This window comes from Bubalus kerabau, chromosome 4, assembly GCF_029407905.1.
Source record: "Bubalus kerabau isolate K-KA32 ecotype Philippines breed swamp buffalo chromosome 4, PCC_UOA_SB_1v2, whole genome shotgun sequence".
NCBI classification, from domain to species: domain Eukaryota; kingdom Metazoa; phylum Chordata; class Mammalia; order Artiodactyla; family Bovidae; genus Bubalus; species Bubalus kerabau.
The window spans coordinates 44,582,724-44,601,647 of record NC_073627.1 but is presented as its reverse complement, the minus strand read 5'-3'; the positions used below and the strand labels follow the sequence as shown (position 1 = coordinate 44,601,647).

The window sequence follows — 18,924 nt, the reverse complement described above, 5'->3', positions numbered from 1 at the left end:
AAAATGGAGCAAAGAGGGAGCACTAGCAATATCTGTTCCTTTTCTCAGGAAAGCAAACATTTTCCCAGAAGCCTGCCTACCAAACCTCTGCTTATGTGTTACTGTCTAGAACTGTATGGCATGTGGCCTCCCTGAAGGCAAGAAAGGCTTTTTTTTTTTTTAAGTGTCTTTTCTATCCCAGTTAATAAGGGTAGAGATAAAGGATAAAAGGATTGGGAGGGTGTGTTAGGTTAGCCAGCCATTGACTGTTGCCAACCTGTTTTAATTATGTACATCATCCTGGCACCAGAGGTGGTGCTCAGAAGACATCATTTGATTGGCCAAGCCCTCTGCTCATTTTTGCAGTTGGGAGACTGAAATTAAGCCCCACTGAATCACTTGATCTGAGAGTGAGAAAGGGAGTTGGGTCCCTTAAGGTCAGGAAATAATGGGCAGACAAGAACACTGGTATTTTCTATGTATTGTCTCTTTTCTACAGCTCATTACATGAGTTTGAGTAGGCTCTGGGAGTTGGTGATGGACAGGGAAGCCTGGCAGTCCATGGGGTCACAAAGAGTCGGATGTGACTGAACTACAACTCAAGATCTTGGATGAAGGGAATCTTAGCTGCCACGGCCCAGGAATCTATTAAGGCAGATACTTGTTGAGGCTCTGCCGTGTTGATAGGATTGAGAAGTCTTCTACCAGCCCTTAGTCCCTTTGTTCATCTCATAAGGTTTAGAGCTTCATTTTTCCTCAGATTGTTCTCAGCTAATTGTGTCAGAAATAAGTAAAATATTTTCACTGAGGTGAAAATAGTTCCATCTCCTGTCAGGGACTTTATCTTCCAGTTAAGAGAATCAGAGTACTCTAGAGAGTTCACACAGTTCAGACTTACTTTTCAGATGGGGGTTTCTTTTGTATAACCCCAAAGTGCTTAGCCTGGTGCACTGCACATGGTGCAGTTCAGTTCACGCTGCCGACTGATGGGCGCGGCTTCTCTGCTGCCAGGTAAAGACTATCAGGAATCTCCAACAGGCCTTGCACAGCCTGGCCGACTCTGCTGCGGTGACTACACTCTGAAGTTGGCTCTTGATAACTGTGGCATCTATCACCTAGGGCCTCTCGCTCAAGCCAGAGTCTCATCCTTGCTTCATTTCACTGGCAATTACTCAGTCATTACTGGAGCACTCTTCATAACCCTTCCTGTGCTCGTGACTCAGCACGGCACCCGCTCACTCCTACATGGCCTGAGTGACTTACCTTGAAGAACAACAGAAAATGGACCCGTATATAATGGATCCATATATTTTAGAGGGAGAAAAGTAATGTGTGTGAGTATTGGGGGAATTGGCAGAACCTTTTTTCCAAAGGAGATGTTTAAGCCGTATTTCTAAGCATTCTGGGCTTCCTCATGGTTCAGCAGTAAAGAGTCCGCCCACAATGCAGGAGATGCGGGTCGAGAAGATCCTCTAGAGCAGGGCAGGGCCACCCACTCCAGTCTTCTTGCCTGGAGAATCCCATGGACAGAGGAGCCTGGCGGGCTACACTCCATGGGGTTACAAAGAGTTGGACACGACTGAAGCAACTGAGCAGCAGCAGCTGAACTACTTTTTCTCTTATTCAAATTGATTCTGTTGCACTTGAGGAGAAATATAAACTTCTTAGCATTGGCTCCACAGAGTGCAGAAAAAAAAAAAAGAAAGAAATGCAGCATTTGTAGTATTGCATTTTTTCTGTGGAGCCAAAGCTAAGTTATTGATAGTTATCGTTCAGGAAAGGTACTGGCATGACTGAACTGACTTCTTTTTTTCTGGGGCTCTTTTTAACATGCATATATAAACACAGAAAAGGAGAAAGCATACCAAATGACTGTTAAGGCTGAAATGAAACAGGATTATTTTTAATGTATCTGTTGGGGTGTACTTCTATAAAGAAAAATAATATTGGGGGGAGGGTGGATTTGTAATATTTCAGGTAGCCTTAACCATCCACTCTTGATTTTTACAAATTCCCCATCCCATATCCATTTGTCCTCCATTCATAAATTTTGCTTTCTAATTTGTCTTAGATCCTCTATTTAGTGGCCTCTAGAACTGCTTGTTCATGTTTTCCTTGCCCACCAGAGAGGTGTTAGTCATCTTTGTTGTCTCAGCATCTAGCCCAGGACCTGGCACTTTGTGGATGTCAGGATTAGCAGTGATGTTGGTAGGTAGGCAGGTTTGTACTGGAGTAGTCTAATGGATAAGAGAGCCAAAGCAAGTCACTTACCTGAGTCTGGTGATGGCAGAGTTAGAATTTGAAGCCACATCTTCTAGTACTTATTCCAGTATTCAGTATTCCCTTCCTTAAGCTATAACCTGCCTCCACCACAAAAATGGGATGAAGGGTAGATTCACTTTGAGAGTGGAAGGAAAAGAATTACTTATGGGGAGACATTTTGGTCAGTAAAGACTGACTGGAATTTGGCTGCCAGCCTACACAAATCAGTGAAAAAGAGGACAACTATTCAGTTAAACCAAGAATCCGAATCTTTCAAGAATATCAAATGACTTCATTTTACACAATAAAAAAATTCTTATAGAAAATATGTGTAAGTTAAATCATAAGTTAAAACCTCTTCCCCACAGTCTCCACAAGCCCCCTCCCTTCTCCTGACTAATACAAATAATTTTAGAGCTGCCATAGACTTGCATATTTACTCCTTGGTAAATGCACCAAGGAGTAGTAGACTGGTCTACAAATATCTGAATGCCAACTAAACATGAGTTCTGTGGGCATAGTGCTCTTTATCTGTAGTAATCCTACCCAATATTGTACAGCTGGAGCTAAACTTGAGAGATTGTTTAGTCCAGCCTCCTCGTTTTAGGGAACTGAGACTCAGACATGTTGATCTAGTTAGTGAAGTAGAACTCCCATCTCCTTTTATCTGCTGTTAGCTCGTGATCCTCAAGAAAACATCTGTAAGGGGAATAATTACCCCCTGATGATTCTGAGGTGTCTTCTTGTTCTTGTTGGATTTTCCTACACGGCTTAACTTGCAAGGAGGCAGACACATAGTATACTTGATGCCAGTAGTTGTCACAGCAGGATTCTAAGGCTGTGATCAAGACACAAGGGGACCTTTCAGTGTTACTTGAGTGAGAGACAGAGCAGTGACACCATTCATCTGCCAAGCAGCAAAATAACAGCTTCATAAGCTCTGTGGCTCCTAGGCTCGTTAGAATCATCTCCCTGCCTCAGTGCAAAAGGGTTAGATATGGATGTGTGGATATGCCTGCCACTTACTAATACAAAAGACAGTTATTGAGTGAGTAATCAATGCTAAAGGCAGTATGGCTGTAACCAGCAAAAGCAGTGTCATACTTTCTTAGAAGTATGAAGAATTTCTGTAAATTCCTGAGTGTCCTAAAAGCTCCTTCAGCGTTGTGGCAACTTTATGGGAATGTTGACATAAGACATCGTTCACATGCTTACTGGCACAGTTTACTTGCAAGTGGCCAAGGTTGTAAATCTCTTCTCCCATCCCTCGGCATGTTTGGTCTTTCCTTGCCAAAGCGTGTATAATATAAGGCTAATGGGGTTTCATATTTGCAGGATTACCTTTCAGTTTTCATAGGCTCTTTTGTGCTCTGACCTTCAATGGGTAATCATGCTATATAAAATATGCACTGAAAGTCAGTTGTTGCTTTTGAAGACTGGTTAATGAGGGGAATACTCATCTCCTTTGAGTTGAGATTTCTCTGCACACATCTTTAGAGCTGGGTACTTAACTTGTCATAAATTGGCTGTATTCCACATCTACTTACACAAAGACTCACTCACATATTTGAACTCGTTATTTTTTTGCAGCCATCTCTTCCTGTACTTTATACCCTGTCTAGCCAGGCTACACATGAAGCTGTTCATCTCCTTTGTAGGATGTTGGTCTTTGATCCAGTAAGTAGTGTTTGTTTTTATGTTATTTTAATGAATTAAAAATGTGTTCTAAGAAAAACATCCTGGCTTTGAATAGATGGGCAATGTAAATAATGACTTTTTAAAAGATAACTCATGTAATTGGGGCCTGAAGTTTATCATGCTCCTCCATCACAAAGAAGTTCAAGTAGTAACACATAATACTAAGTGAAAAGAGATAAGGAAGGGCATCATCCTTATTTATCTCAATATTTGTAAAAGGAGTTTGACACCAGTCTAAATTAGGGGGAAAATTTTTAACATTATTTTTAAAAAATCTGCCCATTGTATTGCATAAGGAAGTGTTTACTCTGGGTTTTCAGTTCAGTCGCTCAGTTGTGTCCAATTCTTTGTGACCCCGTGGACAGCATGCCAGGCTTCCCTGTCCTTCACCAACTCCCAGAGCTTGCTCAAACTCATGTCCTTCGAGTTGGTGATGCCATCCAATCATCTTATCCTCTGTCGTCCCCTTCTCCTCCTGCCTTCAGTCTTTCCCAGCATCGGGGTCTTTTCCAGTGAGTCAGTTATTTGCATCAGGAGGCCAACGTATTGGAGCTTCAGCTTCAGCATCAGTCCTTCCAATGGATATTCAGGGCTGATTTCCTTTAGGATGGACTGGTTGGATCTCCTTGCAGTCCAAGGGACTCTCAAGAGTCTTCTCCAACACCACAGTTCAAAAGCATCAATTCTTTGGCACTCAGCTTTCTTTATGGTCCAACTCTCACGTTCATACATGACTACTGCAAAAACTATAGCTTTGACTAGACAGACCTTTGTTGACAAAGTCGTATCTCTGCATTTTAATATGCTGTCTAGGTTTATCATAACATTTCAAATGGTGGCTTTTCTAAATGCCATTTCTAGACTTGACTCCTCTGGGGCAAAGTTCAGTTCTTCATTTATTCATTCATCTGAAGAATATTGATCACATCTGTGCCAATAACGGTTGTCAAAGAAGATTTTTTTAAATGAAAGCATTTAGAAAATTTTACTTGCCAAGAGTACATGGAAGTCACCAAATACAAAACACAACAGATATTTAAAGGGAAAAAATACCCACAAAATTACCAATTAGGTTTACACTGGTTTGTTCACAGTGAGAAACAGCAACTTTGTCACCTGATTATTAAGTCCGCAAAGGTTAGAACAAAGATTAGGGATAAAAATGATTTGTTAGTCCAGGTCTGTAGGAAACAGGGTTCTTTTATTTGGGGAACCAGAATGCTAGCAAGGTCATGCTCAAAATCCTCCAAGCTAGGCTTCAACAGTATGTGAACCGAGAACTTCCAGATGTTCAAGCCAGATTTAGAAAAGGCAGAGGAACCGGAGGTCAAATTGCCAACATCTGTTGGATCATAGAAAAAGCATGAGAATTCCAAAAAAACATCTACTTTGCTTCACTGACTACACTAAAGCCTTTGACTATGTGGATCACAACAAACTGGAAGATTCTTCAAGTGATGAGAATACCAGACAACCTTACCTGCCTCCTGAGAAACCTGTATGCTGGTCAAGAAGCACCAGTTAGAACTGGACATGGAACAGCAGACTGATTCCAAATTGGGAAAGGAATACATAAAGGTTGTATATTGTCACCCTGCTTATTTAACTTATATGCAGAGTACATCATGCAAAATGCTGGACTGGATGAAGCACAAGCTGGAATCAAGATTGCTGGGAAAAATATCAACAGCCTCAGATATGCAGATAACATGACCCTTAGAGCAGAAAATGAAGAGAAACTAAAAGAGCCTCTTGATGAAGGTGAAAGAGGAGGAGAGCGAAAAAGCTGCCTCAAAACTCAACATTCAAAAAACAAAGATCATGGCATCTGGTCCCATCACTTCATGGCAAATACATGGGGAAACAATGGAAACAGAAAAAGACTTTTATTTTCTTGGGCTCCAAAATCACTGCAGATGGTGACTGCAGCCATGAAATTAAAAGATGCTTGCTCCTTGGAAGCTACGACAGACGTGGACAGTGTACTAAAAAGCAGAGACATCATTTTACCAACAAAGGTCTGTCTAGTCAAAGCTATGGTTTTTCCAGTGGTTATGATTGGATGTAAGAGTTGGTCCATAAAGAAGGCTGAGCACCAGAGAACCGATACCTTTGATCCGTGGTGTTGGAGAAGACTCTTGAGAGTCCCTTGGACAGCAAGGAGATCCAACCAGTCAATCCTAAAGGAAATCAATGCTGAATAATTATTGAAGGACTGATGCTAAAACGCCAATACTTTGGCCACCTGATGCTAAGAACTGACTCATTGGAAAAGACCCTGATGCTGGCAAAGATTGAAGGCAGGAGGAGAAGGGGACAACAGAGGATGAGATGGTTGGATAGCATCACCAATTCAATAGGCATGAATTTGAGCAAACTCTGGGAGATGGTGAAGGACAGGGAAGCCTGGCATGCTGCAGTCCGTGTGGTCAGAGTCAGGCACAACTAAGTGGCTGAACAAGAACCAATCACGGAGTGATCAAGTTATTTCTATCACATCTCCTGGTACAAAGTGGATTTTTTGTTTGGTGGTTTCCTTTTGTTTACTTTGGTATGTGAGGTTCTTAGTGATCAGGAAGCAAGACAAAGTGGCAGTTCTTTCGCACAGTCCCTCCTTGTGGTCAAATTCCTGCCATTAAGGACAGTTTAAGCCACATAACTTGCTGAATGAGCTGGTGATTTAGTGTCATTAGTTTGATATTTTATTTGGCAAGTTTATCTGTATAGCTTTCACAGGAGATTTTGATTAATACATAAAGACCTTTTGTATGGTTAACAAAACTAGAGGCACATGAATTTCAGGTTTCAGAGGTAATTTTTGTCGTCCATAGAGGATTTTCTAAAGGCCCTGAGGTTAAATTTACTTTTATTTGTCAAGCATATGTTACTGTCTTTATTCTACTTAGATTAGGAATGAGGAACCATGTAATTCACCTGTCCCAGGTTTTACCTGCAGTTCTTGTAGCTGTAGGGTATCCTCTTTCTCTGAGATCCCACGTTTATTAATGACCATGGCCTGCTGAGAGCTCATAGTCTTTACAGTTCTAGGGTCCTTTTCCTAAGCCACAGAGTGGATGCCATGCTCATCTCCCCAGAGGCCTTTCAGATACCAGTTCTGCATGTGAAATGTAGTCCTTATTCTTCAACAGTGGGATTGTCACACTTAATTAAATGAAACTTCTGGTGTGGTCATAGTTACAAATTAGATTTATCTACAATAAGGAGGTTTGATTTATCTAATGAGGAGGACAGGGTCTTACTGATTTTAGTTTGTGAATGATTTATTAGGGATTCTTTTCTTTCTAGTTATGAGAGTTCCATATCTAGCTTAAAGAATGTTTCATTCTGATTTTATCCTGTTAAATTTGAGAGTTAATGATACATTAGAAAGAGAGAAATGAGATTTTTAAAAAAGCCATTAAAATAGAACATTAACCGTAATTAAATAAGTTTATTTAATCCATTTAGTCTGAAGTAGTTAATTCTTACTTTGTTGACCTTGGGTTAAGCCATCTATTACCTCGAGTCTGCTCCTTGTGGCTGTCTGTAGTGATGATAAGCAGCTGTACCCATGAGTTTGTACCCCAGAGACGACAGTCAGGAGTACCTGATCACATTTCTTTACGGAGATCCTTGTGATGGTTCAGATGGAAGACTCAACTCCTGATCTTTATCTTGTAGCAGGAGCCTTTAGGCAAATATAAGGAAAAAGCAGAAACAACCAGGGGATGATAAGATGAAAAGGTGCTGGTTCTTTTATTATAATAATACCAACAATACTGAAAAGGATGGAGTATAATAAATAATTTTAAAAGATGTAATTAACTATTACCTCAAAATAGTGAAGACATTAAACAAATCTCCAGAGACCTTAATTTATCTAAAGACAATAAACAGTTATAAGCAATATTTTAAAAGTATAACAATAATTATTAGGAATTTAGACAATTATTCACTTTTTTCTCTTGATGAACAAAAGCATATCTGTTATCTTAACACACACATCTTTCTTTCATCACACATTCTTCCATGCTTTTTAAATACATATGTACTTTAACCCAAAGGTATTTGCCATCTTTTTTTTTTAACTTTGTTGATGGCTGCTTAATAATATTAAAAGCCTAAGTATATTAAAATCATGTTGCCCATATATCCAAAGACCACATATTAACTCAATATTAGTAAGGTCTTAATGTTAACTAAGAATTAGGAGTTTAAATTTTAAGTTGACTCATTAAGTCTTTAGAATTTTTAGCATACAAAAAACTAATTTCTTTTTAGAAACACATTACCTATTATCATTTATCTAATTTAGTTGAACACATAATTTTTCCAGTAAGAAAAAAATTCAAAATGATTAGGCTTTTCATGAGGGAAAAAAACCTAAGATTTATATAAACCAGAATATTGTATTAGCATTATTTGTTCATGACAGTAAAATCAGAAAGAAAACAGGTGGGTGTTTTAAAATTTTTATTAACTATTAACTCATACTGATTTGTCCAGTCATCTTGTATACAATTATTAAAACCTTTAAGTTGTTTATGAGAAGTATTTTGCTTACTTTGTGGTCTAGGAATTAAGTAATAGTATTATTTTAAATAATTAAAATAATAAGCTCACAATTAAAGCTTTTTTAATCTTTGAGTTACAACTTGAGCAAGAAAAAATTTCTAAAGAGCCAAAATACTTCATTCATAGGGAAGAATAATGTTTTTATATCTTTCCATTTCTTTTTATAGTCTTTAACATTGTTATTGTTTGTAAAAGCCAGTTGCAATAGGAGTTTGCTCCATTTGATTTTAAGAGATCTCATAATATGATGTATTAATTCCTCTCAGAAGTATACAAAGTACATCCATTTATATTTGTAAAATGGAAAATTTTATCACTCTTATTCAAAACTTAGAAGAGCCAATTTTGATAAAGCAACAGAATCTCATAAAAACAAGTATCCATACCTATTACAAATGTTGATCAAGAAACAAGATGTAATTACGACATAGAGGACATAATTATGCAACATCAGATACTTCAAAAGAACATCACTATTAAATCTGAGAAGTTTTGTGATTTTTTTTTTTTCACTTCAGTTTTACAGGATAGTTTTTCAGTGTTCATACCCCTTACAAAGTGACAGTCTCCTTTCTTTAACTTTGTTCCAGAAGTCCCAAAGAGACTTTAATTTGTTTAGAGAAATGAAAATTGATCATTGCATGCTAGGGATTTGATTTACTTTTTGTTCAAAGGCTTTTCTTTTGTAAGATGAGACACTTCAGAGGACCCGAGCCTAGTGCACACAGAACATACAACATACAGAGCATGCCATCCATAGTTAGAACATACAACATACAGAGCATGCCATCCATAGTTAGAACATACAACATACAGAGCATGCCATCCATAGTTAGAACATACAACGTACAGAGCATGCCATCCATAGTTAGGAAAACACCAGAATCTCTCCAGGTATGCATCTGAAATTTTAGGAATACCAGAATCCCCAGACAGACAAGACTAACAGTGAAACCAGATTCCATCTGCTGGTTCACAGCTGACAGGGACCCAGTTTCTGGCACCTGCCGCCTGACAGAAACGACTTAATGGTTGAATGATAAAACCCAGATCCGGTCACTGCTGCCACCAGTTTGGACATGATCAGCCATGCTCACTCAGAAACAGAAATAGACTTGGCCAGTAACCAGTGCGCAAAAGCCAAAGAGCTCTCAACCCTGCACGTGAGCCTGGCTGGAGATGCTGTGGACTCAGAGGGGTCCAGACCCAGGCAAGGTGTACTGGCCTGTATTTTTTGGTTCTGACAGTAGACCTTGATCCCAGCGGAGCCTCTGGGAATAGTTGGACTCATTTAGGAAAAAAGAAAAGGTTTAGTTGCTGAGCATGTTAGTGTGTCAGACTTCAGAAAGGCTGTCACCAAATAACAAAACACAAGCAGCAGCGAAAGGAACAAAACTGGGTTGTAAAGTTCACATTTAACTCTTCTTGGTAGAGCAACAGCCGATTTCTGTTGTTAGCATATCCGAAAAGGTCATGACATGGCTTTTTAATATTAGCATAGCAAAAAATCAGAGATAACGTGTTTTTCTAGGGAATCCAGGTTTAGGGAAATATTTAACGCTCTATTATTTGAGGGACCAGAATCAGTTGGAGGATCCAGTTATTTTGGGTTTGAATGCAAATGGTTTTCTCTTTTTCAGTTGTGTTGTGTGAAGTGCTGGCAGACTGGAAGCAGGGCAGAGGGTCAGTTTGTGTTCTCCTCTCTACTACTGAGTCATCCTTAAATCCTTTAAAATCTACTTTGTCTCAGTAGTACTGACATATCCACTGAGCTACAAGAAGGGACAGCTTTATTCTTTTTTCATGGAGAAGCAAGTTTAAAAGTTTATGGTGTATGTAACTGGAAACCAGTATACTCAGTATTCTGATCTGAAGTGCCAGAAAAGCCCAGGCTGCTGATATGCACACTGGGATGGATATCAAAACATGGCATGCAGGCTATTAGCTGCTGCCTAACCCCACCAGCTTTCAGTCAGGCTTTTGCTCAAGTTGATTTGGTGTCCAGGAGGATAAAAGTTTCAAGCAGCTTTGTAAAACTGCCACCATGATCACATCTCTTCTAAGTGCTGAAACATATTTAGAAAATACAACTGTTACTTAAAATGTAAATGTATCCCTTCCAAAGCATTGCATATTTAAATGTCATGATATTTATCATTTTTGACCCTGCACACATCCATTTAAAGGTAGGAAACTTTTCAGGATTTTAGCAGAAAGTCATTTCTAAGTGCTTTCTGGCAGCGTGTGGTGGTTTATAACAGTAGCTTCTTGTCTTACATCAAAAACTCCCTCTACTGCTGTATTACCTGCCTCTAAATTCAACTGTCCTCTTACCCTCAACCATCTGCAGCCACCCCTTTATGCAGGATGTACTGTAAATTAAGTGTAAGTGGTATAAAGCAGCCACTGTGGCTCATGAAAGATCCTGTATGGACAGTTGTGTTTATCTGTAGTGTTGATGTGCTGGTCTCTCAATTTGATTTCAGTCCAAAAGAATATCCGCTAAGGATGCCTTAGCCCACCCCTACCTAGATGAAGGGCGACTACGATATCACACGTGTATGTGTAAATGTTGCTTTTCCACCTCTACTGGAAGAGTTTATACCAGTGACTTTGAGCCCGTCACCAACCCCAAATTCGATGACACTTTTGAGAAGAACCTCAGTTCTGTTCGACAGGTTAAAGGTAAGTGTGTTTTTTGGCTTTCCGCCAGGTGGGATGACTATAACATTTTCTGTTATGTGACTGTGGAAAGCTGAGGTCTGGATGGCGATCAAAGCTCCTTTATATGTTTATTTTTAAAAACTTGCATATAGCCGTTTGTCCAGAGTATATAAGCCAAGAAAGCTATGTGTGTTATAAAAACATTGATTTTATATCCAAGGGAAGGTCTGGCAGAGGAATGAACATTTTGTTCTTGTTTTTAGAGCTGACTTACTGTGACTCAGTATATTTAATATGTATTCACTCAGTGTGATTGCATGGAATGAAACATATTGGACTTTTTTATATAACATGCAGAGCTTTAAAAAGAATAAACAGCCACTGAGGGAATCATTCCTTAGATGATGACAAGAAGAGGATTTCTGATAGTCTAGTCATAAAATATCCTGACACGATCTCCTACTGGGGTGGGGGTTAATGACATCCAAAATTCTGAGTGGTTTTAAGTGTCTGCTCTAGGACATTTTAGAAAAGAATTGTCCCCAAAGTGACCAGCCTGAAACTATGTACCTAAATACCAACTCAAGTTTTTTAAGTGATTTTCAAAAAGGCAATAATTACCAGCAGTTTAGAAGAGCTCATTTATAATGCCAACCCAGCAGAGGCACTCTCAAATTTATACACTGTTTTACACCTCCCACGGGTGGGATTTCCAGCCCCTGTAACGCCACTTGGGGAGGGTTGGCCTGCATTCAGCAGCACCTGTTGTCTTGGTTTCAGGAAAGTTCCACTGAACTCTGCCTGAGAGATGACGTGTGTGTGTTTGATTTAACTAAACCACTAGGAAATGCCGTTCAGATGCTGACTAGAGTTAACCCAAGAATCCACTGCTCCCAGGCCTGCGAATTGGCATGGGTTGTATGATGTTTGTTTTCTCCACAGAAATCATTCACCAGTTCATTTTGGAACAGCAGAAAGGAAACCGAGTGCCTCTCTGCATCAACCCTCAGTCCGCTGCTTTTAAGAGCTTTATTAGGTAACTGTGTGTAACTCTAACTTCCTTGTTAGAATTGAAAGGGTGCCATTGTGAGTTTATTATTCAGCATATTTCTTGTTTTATTTAGATTAGTAACATGAATAAAAGATCCAACAGAAAGTTTCTGAGTTTTGGCTTTAGTCAAAAGCACATGTAAAATGTGAAGAACATGTGTTTCCACTCTCGCTTCAGCTCACTGTGGTTGCCTTGGCAGTTTTTCCCCAGATGACCATTATGCTGCCTGATCAAGTGCATGGGGATCATCCTTCTGCAGCAGCCACTGTCCTGGAGTTGGACGTGGTCGCCTCAGTTCCCACTACCATCCCCACCACCTTAATGATAACTGCAAGCAAGAAAATCATATTTTATAGGTGGACTGCTGATATATCCTCTTTAGAAGAGAAGCCAACAGTCTGATTGGCTCAAGAGCTATAAGCCTCCTCTAGAACCTAGCAAGCCTCATTCTCTTTCTGTTTGTCCTTTCCTTCTTCTTTTCCCTGACTCCTTGTATCAATCATGGTCCATCAAGAGAAAGAAACCCACCTAGTAATATGAACAGGGAAAATTTAATAACAAGCATTAACTAGGAAAAGATGGCTAACCACTCAAAGTCATGGAAGAGGATGCTGAGGAGTCCGAAGTAGCAAATGCAGAAAAAGCAAGGACTCCCTCTGGACCAAGGGAGAGCGAACAGAGAAACTGAGAACTCAGAGGAAGCCCCTCCACCCCCGGCTAATAAGATTTGGACCTCTTTGGAGAGTAGCTAGCTGGCACAGGAACACAGCATTGAGGGTGGTGAAGAAACTTTTCAAAAGGGGTGGGCTGAGCTAGTGCATCACAGAGCCTGCTGGGAGCAGAGAAAGTTTGGGTAGACCAAAGGCGCCGCCCCGCCCCAGAAAAAAGGCACACCAGAACCTGGAAGAAAAGCAGCTTCCTAACGCCGTGGCCTTGCAGCGCCCCTCTAGCGCCCTCTGTTGACAAAGGCTCACATCAGGCCGGGCGGCAAAGGAAAAAGGTGCACAGGTCTGGCTGGGGTATCACAGAGCAGCCTGTCTTTGATCTGAGAGGCCATGCTCTTCCTGCCCTTCTCCCACTCCTTTTTCCTCTCCTCCTCGCTTCTCTTTCCCTTCCCCTCACACTTCCTCCTTTTAAGTGGCCTGGATATAGTGTTGAAGGGGATTGAATTTACTGAACCAAGGTCAAGAATTTTTTAAGTCCTCTCTCATTCTTTCCATGTATGCTTCCATAGAAAGAAGGAATGAAGTTGCATTTTTACTTCTCTATGGTTTTAAATTACTTTGTTTTAAATTTTTCCTTAAGAGTCAGTGACCGAGTCAGTCAGGTGTTTTAATGCCTTTCAGGTGCAAGTTATTCATTATCCTGGGCCCCGAGGAAGCAGAGTGACACCAGCTGCCTGGAGTCTATAATCTTAGTTGGCAACATTAGACAGACCTGTGAAATAACTGACAAAACAGATCTGCGGATAACAAGTGCTAAATGTTATCAATTAAAACTTGATAAAAGAATGCTTATGAGGCTCATTCAAAATAGGTCCCCACTTAAAGTCACCTTATTTTGAGAAGCTACTTTTAAATGGATAATTCTGTATCCTTTAATGTTATTTTCCCAGTTGATTATAGGCATTATTATTTATAATAGCTTCCATTCGTATTATGAAGTAGGCACCGTGGAAAGCACTTTACACAGACTGTCTCATTTGTTCACCCCCATATCCTCTGGAGGTAGACAGATGCACCGTTAGAAAAGTGAAACAAGTAAAACTGCAGGAGTGGACTTGACCCTATTTTTTTTTTTTTAAGAGGAAGACGGGGAAACAGGCAGCAGTGAACTGCCCTTTGGTGGTGCTTACAGCCGGCTCACCGCATCTCTGTTCTCTTCCAGTTCCACTGTTGCTCAACCGTCTGAGATGCCCCCATCTCCTCTGGTGTGGGAGTGACGGTGGAAGATAATGTACTACTGAAGATGTTATGTAGCTCTCCACTGGAGTCTGGGATTTGCAATTCTGGAGGTTAATCATGCTTGTACTGTAATTTTACTAATGAAGTTTTAAATTAACAACCACTACTTGTATGATAGGAATAATATTTAGAAATGTTACTAGACTTTTAATCTTGTAAAGTGGTTGTGCTTTTAGAAAAAATATTTTACCCAGAGTTGCACATGTTTTATGAATTTAGTGCAGCTGTTATGGCTCACCTCAGAACAAAAGAGAATTGAACCAAATTTGGGAGTTTGGGGTTTTTGTGTTTGTTTTTTCTTTTTTAAAAATATGAAGTGAGATTGTTCACACACACACACAAAGGACAGTCATACATTTTGATATTTGAGCCATTCCTGAAAATTTGGGGTTTTCTAAAACAAAAGAATCTAGAAACCTTGCCTGCGACCAATCATGGAGCCACGTGAGCTGATCGTGGCTGCACCTGGGGGGTGGGGGAGGGGGGCATGCCACCTAATGATCAAGCCCTATAATTAGCTTCTCATTAGAGCCGTGACGGTGATGTGTGCTGTCTAAAATCCAATGTTGTGGGTAGAGAGAATGAGTTTGTGACTAGGAGAGACTAAAACTTTTGTTTTCCTTACCCAGTATAAATATATATATATATATTTAATCTATTTTTATTAGAAGTTTTTCTGCTCTTTCTTACATAAAAGAATCCCCAAGCATGCATCTTTCATGTGTGTAAATAATTCATTTCTGGGCTAATTTCAAAAGAATCCCAACATTGCTGTATAGAGCGAGAACTAGCTTGCACATTTTAGGTCTGTGAAATTTTGTGAGACTTTTCCTGCACTGGACAGTAAAAAAAAAATAAAGATAAAAACAAATTAAAAAAAAATTTTAAGCCACAAAAAAAGGCACATAGGGAATTATGTCAAATGTGTTTGTGTCCTTAGGCAAAGCTGTGGGAGTCTTGAAATGTCACAGTAGTAAATAACTTATTACTTTTTGACAAATTCTTTTTTCTGTTGGAACACTGAATTCTTCTGTGCATATGTATATATGAATACAAATTGAAGGCCTCTACCTCCTGGAGTTATACAACTTGGCTTGTTTACCTCCACATGCTGATGATGACTATTTTTTTTTTTTTTAAGTTCAATGTGGAGACTTGAAACTTGAATGTCCCTTCCAACTTTTATATTAAAAATAAAAAGACAAGAAAATTGAAGATCGTTTTTCACCTGTACAAGGAATACTAATGGATCGTCTTAAAATTGGTCTAGGAAAAAACCTTGGTGTGTGTTATGGACAATTAACTGTTAAAGTTATTGTAAGTTATCTGTATTTAGCAGAGTATTTTCATCTTGAGTGATCTGAGCTGAATTTGAAGACTATTAATAAGTTATGTTTGGAAGTTTTAACTTCAATGAAGTAATTATTTGCTGTGAAAGAAACAAACATTGAATTACTAAACAAAGATGGTGCAATATCTTTGTTTTCTTTTTACGAGGCTCCTGAGAATCAACCCAACTGAAGCATTTCAATTCACTTGAATGAGAAACGTGTTTAGTATCAAAAGAGCCCAAGAAGACACTGGTGTGAAAGGTACAATCTCAGAGGTTGGTCAATTACCGTGGCACACTTACTGGTCACTTTGTACAATGTAGATTTGAAGTACAGTGGTGGAAACATTAAATGTGACATTTGAAAAAGATGTGTCAGCCGTTTTATTTCAGTTCCTTGATTTTCCCTTCAGTATAGCTTGCAGCCTGCATTTGCAAAGTTTTGAGACATTACCTGTTTATATTTCCATTTCAATTTTTGAGGAAATTAGTTGTGGGTTTTTTTTTTTTAACCTTCTCAGAGACTTTAGATTGCCAAAAACATAACTGAAAACTTATTAACTGATTTCAGAGATACTGTTTATATGCAGTTTGAACATCTTTCCAGACCTTAGAGTCTATCTAACCCAGTGGTTTTCGAACTTTTCTTAATCCTATTTTCATGTGAAATCAAACTCCAATATAGTAGAGTCCATTATATTAAACAAAAGTGGACTGCTCCGGAGCAGCAGACTGCTCAGGGGGCTTGACCCCCCCTCCGCTTCCTTTCTGCCTCCTGCCCCTGGCATCCCAGCGGTACTTCCGGCTAAAGAAGTCGTCCCAGCTGGGTGGTGGTGTGATCAAGACTCAACGCCAGACTGCCTGTCTGGTACCAGCCTATCGTGTTAGACCGCCTAACTTCAGAATACTTTGCCTGAGGCTGGATAAAGCAAGAATACTCTTGGGCTTGTAGATACCATGTGCACTTCTTCATAGGTAAGTATTAGAGAAAACTTGTTTGACCTGTTGCCACCAAAACCTGTTCATCTCACCAGGGGATTTGTGCCTTATTCTTTAATTTAAGATAGTTGATAATTGCAAAAGCATGCAGCGTGTACAGCCAGTAGTCAGTATGGACAGATAAGTCAGGGCTGGAAGCAGCTGCAGTTTGTTTGCAATTTAAGTTACAAGAACCTGGAATATGGAGATAATCTATTGAGCTAGCTCATAAGATTTGGAATTTTAATTTTTTCTGTATGGTAAGTAATTTTAAATATTATATTAAAATATATTAATAGGATGCGTAAGTTGCATGGATTTTAAATTAAGACAGCTTGCGGTGGGGCTGTTGTCTAGACAGCACAACAGTAAGTGGACACGTTTAGTGTCTTCCCTGCAATGACTCTTCCACCTCTCCTTGCTCAGATCTTACCTTGGCTTCTGAAACACAACTCTTTTTTTCTCTTAGGGGCCACAACTCTCCCTTACAGGCTCCTTCCTTTATCCTAACGTGTTGTGTTCTCTGGGCTAGGGATCAACCCTGGGTTTTCATCCTAAAGTCAAAGGTTCTTGACCTGGTTACTTGGTAGAATCACCTGAAGAACTTTCAGAAATTCCACGGCTGCACCCCAGAATCTGGAGGCAAGGTCAGGCATCAGTTTGTTGTGGTTTGGTTCTGTTTGTTTAAGTCCTTCCAGTGTGCAGCCAAGATCCATTGCCGGACACCCTCTCCTTGTGACCTCGTCTACCCTCCTGCCTTTGTTGACTATAAGAGAATGACCCCAGATCTTATCTCTATACCCAGATTCTTCTAGGTAGCTACTAGAAATTTCTACTTGGGTATCTTATAGGTCCTCACCCATGTCAAAAATGAAATTAAGGGACTTCCCTGGAGGTCCAGTGGTTAAGATCCCATGCTCCCAATGCAGGGGGGCTTGGGTTCAGTCCCTGGTCGGGGAACTATATCCCACATGCCACAACTAAGACGCAGCACAGCCAAATAAGTTATTTTCTTAAATGAAATGAAAGTTTCTTCCCCCATCATTCTTATTGCCCCATTAGTTCTTTTTCCCACCTCCTCGACTAGCAAAATAGTTGCGGCTTAACAAGCTAGGGCCATCCTGAGCACTTCATGAGGAATTGTGGAAGGGAAACGACTTACTTGGGGGCAAGGGGGGCAGAGTCGTGCCCCGGGTCAGCCTATTCACATTCAGAGGGGACCAGTGCCAGGGTAGTGCTCCTGACAGCACAGCAGCAGGCCTTCTTTTTTGGCAGGTGAGAGGGAAGCGAGTGACTCCAGTCACCGTGCTGTCTGCACCCTACCCCTCAACCCTGGGCTTCACCATCCACCCACTTACATAAGCCCCAAATCAGAGGCCTCCTCACTCCCACCTCAGCTCCAGAATTCATGCACATTGTGCATTCCATTCTTTGATATACTTTTATCTCAATGTTTTAAATGACACACCGTTAGGGTAAAAATTAGTAAATTTCCAGTGAATAAGCTAAATGCTGTTCAGTCTTGTTTTCCATTTTGGGACCAGGGCTGAATTGAAGAGACTGATACTACTCACTGATTTAACATCCAGTTTTTGTCTCTCAGGTTTAAAATATTTTGAGAATCAAACACCTAAGTGGTAACATTTTCTTGTGACCTTTGCCAGTGAGTGAACAATGCCCAGATACTTGGAAAGAAGTGGTAAATTACGTTTTCAGGTTGCTATTGGTAGAATGTTTAACACACAGATCTTGCTAAGAGTTCAGTGTTTATCTTAAGCAGCCGACTTCAACAGATTCAGACAGTGGTCAGCCTCCTGCTGTCTCAGGGAAATACTCAAAGATCTCTAAGTAATAAAAATGGGTTTATTTTTACTTATGTTTTGATAATACTCATTTTCACAGCTCTTCATTGCCACAGCCAACTATTTTTATCCGTTTCTTAATTATAGCAATTACACTTTTTTTTTTTAAATGAGCAGCTTTACCTTAGAGTTTCTGAGAATGTTTATCCTTGAGAAGAAAAATCTTAATAAAGACAATATTGTCATTTCTTTTTAAAAACTATATTGTGGGGGCTTCCCTGGTGACTCAGTGGTAAAGAATCTGCCTGCTACTGCAGGAGACACAGGTTTTGATCCCTGGTCCAGGAGGATCCCGCATGCCCCAGAGCAGCTAAGCCCATGTGTCACAACTCCTGAAGCCTGTGCACCTGGAACCCGTGCTCCACAACAGAAGCAACAGCGACGAGAAGCCCGCCCGCTGCAACTAGAGCGCAGCCTCCGCTTGCCTCCTGTCCTGCGCCTGCCCCGTCCTGGCCACTGGACTGCTGCGGAAGGTGGTTCCACATGAACACAGAGCTAAAGCTTTTAATTTGAGCCACTTCCTTACGAAAGCAATGAGTAACTTGAATTTATTACCTCTTA

At 40.1% G+C, this 18,924-nt stretch overlaps 1 protein-coding gene across 2 annotated transcripts in view; it reads left to right on the top strand.

Annotated features, from left to right (window-relative positions):
* The window catches only part of NLK (nemo like kinase), a 128,982-nt gene extending 113,088 nt beyond the window's left edge, over positions 1-15,894 (top strand). Inside the window, exons 8-12 of one of the 2 annotated variants that reach the window (XR_008713162.1) lie at positions 3,832-3,918; positions 11,001-11,199; positions 12,121-12,214; positions 14,117-14,243; positions 15,335-15,894. Coding sequence is in view for 1 of the 2 variants with exons in the window: in XM_055577155.1 (XP_055433130.1) it covers positions 3,832-3,918; positions 11,001-11,199; positions 12,121-12,214; positions 14,117-14,171 (435 nt within the window). In the remaining variant the exon portion in view is untranslated. Of the gene's footprint in view, positions 1-3,831; positions 3,919-11,000; positions 11,200-12,120; positions 12,215-14,116 lie in introns of both variants that reach the window. The other variant, XM_055577155.1, reaches the window with a different exon arrangement.
* The last annotated feature ends 3,030 nt before the right edge of the window (positions 15,895-18,924 follow it).